The sequence below is a fragment of the Balaenoptera musculus genome, chromosome 15 (assembly GCF_009873245.2).
Source record: "Balaenoptera musculus isolate JJ_BM4_2016_0621 chromosome 15, mBalMus1.pri.v3, whole genome shotgun sequence".
Classification (NCBI taxonomy): Eukaryota; Metazoa; Chordata; class Mammalia; order Artiodactyla; family Balaenopteridae; genus Balaenoptera; species Balaenoptera musculus.
The window spans coordinates 15,378,041-15,382,635 of NC_045799.1; the positions used below are offsets into that span (position 1 = coordinate 15,378,041).

The window sequence follows — 4,595 nt, forward strand, 5'->3', positions numbered from 1 at the left end:
AGCCCTGGTCTGGGAAGATCCCACATGCCACGGAGCGGCTGGGCCCGTGAGCCACAACTACTGAGCCTGCGCGTCTGGAGCCTGTGCCCCGCAACGGGAGGGGCCGCGATAGTGAAAGGCCCGCGCACCGCGATGAAGAGCGGTCCCCGCACCGCGACGAAGAGTGGCCCCCACTTGCCGCAACTAGAGAAAGCCCTCGCACGAACCGAAGACCCAGCACAGCCAAAAATAAATAAATAAATAAAAATAAAAGTAGCTATAAAATAAAAAAAAAAAAAAAAAGTGAGGAAATGCATGACTAGATAACACTTCATTATTAGGTAAGTTAAGGGTCTTAAACCCCAAACTAAGATTCAAGGTTGCTAAGCAGGGCCTCAGACAGGATTTCCTTTTCCTGATTTATGATGGCCTAAATTTTAGACCCTAAAGTAGCCTAGAACTAAGGCCATGTCCTGCTCCATTTCCAACCCCAAAGTCCCGAACCTATTCCTAGATCATACTACTCCCACAAGTGGAAAGGCCAACAGCAGCGGAACCAGAGACAATGTAGCAAAGAGACTTGCCCTTCAGCCTCAGGATAAGACTGTACATCTTTCATAGCATCCAAACACAGAAACCATGACAATGGTTTAATGGAATTTAATGAACAGAGAATTTAATGAACAGAGAATCTGAGTGTCAGGAGACATTAAAAACCTATCAGAAAAACAGAAGTGCAGGAACTGGTCAAGACTAAATGTGAAACAGTAACCCCATTCTTTCTTACAAACCCTAAAGGGTCCCCCACCAAAGGCTGAAGACAGAGAAAGGGGGCGGGGGAGAGGAGAGAGACTCAGGAGTCATAGATTTTCATGTAGTTTTAAATACATAACACTTTATTTCTTTGTGTCATTTTCATATGAAGAAGCATTTAACTCTTGATAAAAGGAAGTCTTGGGAATGAGGTAAGCAGGGAAGAACTGGAGCTCAGTTATCCAAGTCTGAGACTGGGCTCCCCAGCATATTCTCAAGCCTGGTTAAGGAGGGGTTTCTACCTGGGGAGACAAAAGAGAAACAGATACAGGAAGATGTAAACCGTGGGGGGAACACAGATTGAGTCCCAAGACCACTGTGGTCTGAATCCTGCCAGGTACTCTCCTCCCAAGGGTACTAAGATGTGCTTCCGAGGAATCAGGGTTCAGGAATTCTAGGTGAGCCATGCTAAAGAATTATAATCTCAGAATCCCTTACCTCACCGTTTAAATGTGAAGAGGAAAGTGCTTCCTTATTATGTGCTGTTAGAAAAAACAATGGCCATGGAAAATGGTCATGATAAAAATTCACTAACAGTTGAGATGCTTAGAGATAATCTTATCCAAACCTCCTCATCAATTCACAGAAGAATGAGGCCCATGACACGAAAAAAATTGTATTTTCTGAGGAAGGAGGTCTGCTGGGCCTCTCTCTTTACTGTCCTTGAGGCAGGGTTCAGGGCAGATCTCAATTCAAAAGCTCTTTCGTCAATGATTTCTAAGGGCACTGAGAGTCCTCCACTCCCTCTGGGACACCTGGTTCTTCTGGAACGTTTCAGGGGCAAAGTGAAGCGGGGTAGACGTGGGGCTTCTCACCTCAGTCCAAAGTCGGCCACGGCTCCGTACACTGACATCTGCAGTTGTAGACACAACACCTCTTGGACCCACTGCAACCTCTATCGCGCCGGCACAGAGGTAAGAGGATGAAAGGGCACGAAAGAAAAAAAATCTGGGCAATAGCCGGGTTTCCTGATAGCTGGGGGGGAAAACGCCAGAGGGTGAGGTGCGGACGCCAGGGCATCAGCGCCAGCTTGTCCCATGGATTCCTCGGAGGAGGAAGCGTCCCCCCTACCCCCGCCCAACCACACCTAGAACCGCCACGCCCTCCATGCACCCTTGCGGAATCCAGGCTGTGCCAAGTGGAGAAAGAGCAGGAGGAAGACCACAGTGGGCGCCGGGAGGCCGCTCAGCTTCATGACGCGAGAAAAGCGTGTGGGTGAACGTGGAGGCTAGATCTCGGTTGATATCGACGCTGGCAGGCAACCGCCAGCAGGGGGAGCTGTAGTTCCCAGGGCCCAGTGTCAAAAGCGCCTGAATTTGACCAGGAGATATCAGCTCTCTCAGCCCTGAAAAAGGCACTGTAATAACCTCTGGGGCATAACTTGTGAAAACCCGCAAGTCCTCACTCTTCTTCAGGGAGTGGCAGGGCTGGCCTGGCCCTTAATAATTCTTGCTTTATGCAGTGGCTTCGGAAGCAATAGGAGGGAATTGTCTTTGCCAGAGCATTTATCAGGTCTGACAAACTCCCCCCTTCTCACTTTGTATCCAGGACAATTTAACCCCAACCCTCCCAACAGATTTCAGAAATGGGTACATTTGAAGACTTTACTTTGAACAAATTAACTTTTGGAACCCACCCAGGTACAAAGACAAGGCAAGATAGTAAGCTATTAGCAAAATAATATGGAGAATATCGTGCATTGGGCACTGCGTAAGTTTAAGTGGTCTAATGAATGTTTTCTACTTTGATGCTGCCTTGATGTCTCCATTACTTTGTATAAACTTTGTTTGTTACTAAGGTCAAAAGTCTAACTTGAGGTCATTTCGGAATGTGAACCCCAGGCCAAATAACCCTTCTAACTCTTTCTGCACTGCTGTAAAAGTGTGTGTTGTTCCCACTTGCTTGGTGACAAAGAGAGTATCTATCTTAAGCAGTGGCGAGAAACAGATCTATAGATGCACATAGGGGAGCTGGTACCCGGGGGGAGGCAGAGAGATGCTGAGGAAAAAGATGGCTCCCTAGCATAGTAACTCTGTCCGCCAACTTCTCACCTGCCTTTCTCTCTCTCTCTCTTTCTCTCTCTCTCTTTCTTTCCTTCTTTAAAGAAGATTTTATTAGAGATATTTGCTGCAAATTTAGGCATTTTACAAAAAGAACAACAGATCTCATTCAATTGGTTTTCCACAGCACTGCACATGCCCTTTTAAAAAATTTAGAGTTGAGCTCCAAATGAAAGTTCTTTTTTTATTGAGGTAAATTTGTTATATAGCAAACTTTAAATTTTTGGCATTATATAAATTATAATTTGATATTTGTGTACACTACAAAGGGATCACCAGCATAAGTCTAGTTACCGTTCATCACTATACAATTGATCCCCTTCACCCTCCCCGCAACCAGCTTCCCATCTGGTAACCACTGATCTGTTCTCTCCATCTATGCGTTTGTTCTTGTTTTGTTTGTTTGTTCATTTGTTTTATTATTTAGATTCCACATATTAGTGAAATCATATGGTATTTGTCATTCTCTGTCTGATTTATTTCACTTAGCGTAATACACTCTAGGTCCATCCATGTTGTCACAAATGCAAGATTTCATTCTCCCACGTCCTTATCAAGGATTATATCTCCCCAGGAGGTATAAGCTGCCAATATATCTCAAACTCCCCCGGCCCCCAGCTCTACGTTTCAGGACCTAAATTCCAGCTGAGTGTGGCCAAGAGATAGGGAGCTCCATTCTTCTACCCCAACTCCACTTGTAGGGTTGAGGCTCTACCCCACAGACTGAAGGTCAAGAATGCTGAGGCCACAGCAGCCCTTGGAATGGCTCATTCATAGGGTGGAGTTTTCATGCCAGGAAATAAATGTCTGTAAGACCAGAGGCTTCTGCCCATGCACAGAACGCTGTGTGTAAAACAGGGGTTCACCTCCAGAGAAGTGAACCACTATCTCCATCACAGCGCCATAGACATAGCTCAGAGATTTTGCCCAGGTTAAGAGGCAGTCTTTAACAACAGAAAGCTCTAAAGCTCTCCCCAAAGGAACCGACTTTTTTTGGAACAGAGTGTGGGAAAGTTCAAGCTGGAAGGCACTCTTAAAAACAATGGAGAGCCAAAAATAAATAAATTAATTAATTAAAAAAACAACAACAAACAATGGAGAGGGGCTTCCCTGGTGGCGCAGTGGTTAAGAGTCCACCTGCCAATGCAGGGGACGTGGGTTTGAGCCCTGGTCCAGGAATATCCACATGCCGTGGAGCAACTAAGCCAGTGGCCACAACTACTGAGCCTGTGCTCTAGAGCCCGCAAGCCACAAGTACTGAGCCCATGCGCCACAACTATTGAAGCCCGCGCGCCTAGAGCCCGTGCTCCGCAACAAGAGAAGCCACCGCATTGAGAAGCCCACACACCACAACGAAAAGTAGCCCCCGCTCGTAACTAAAGCCCGCATGCAGCAACGAAGACCCAACACAGCCAAAAATAAACAAATAAAATAAATAAATTTATTTAAAAAATTAAAAAACATTGGAGATTTTGGTGGTAAGCAATTAGGAGGAAGCTGCCGCTCCATGAGAGCAAAAAACTCAACTACAGACTAACTAGTTTACCTTTAAGTCAGATTTGAAGGTAACTCCCAGAGAGATTCACAGAAAAATAAAACTAAGAAGAACCTCCTAGGTGCAGCAAAATGGATGGACCTAGAGATTATGATACTAAGTGAAGTAAGTCGGAGAGAGAAAGACAGATACCATATGATATCACTTATATGTGCAATCTAAAATATGGCACAAATGAACTTATTTAC

General features: G+C 45.4%; 1 protein-coding gene across 1 annotated transcript; it reads right to left on the bottom strand.

Annotated features, from left to right (window-relative positions):
• Positions 1-649: 649 nt before the first annotated feature.
• On the bottom strand, positions 650-1,987 carry LOC118881696 (WAP four-disulfide core domain protein 15A-like). Its single transcript, XM_036826835.1, is given in 4 exon segments — positions 650-1,034; positions 1,608-1,737; positions 1,739-1,767; positions 1,906-1,987. Coding segments are annotated over 3 exon segments (240 nt in total). The 3' UTR covers positions 650-1,034; position 1,608.
• Positions 1,988-4,595: the final 2,608 nt, after the last annotated feature.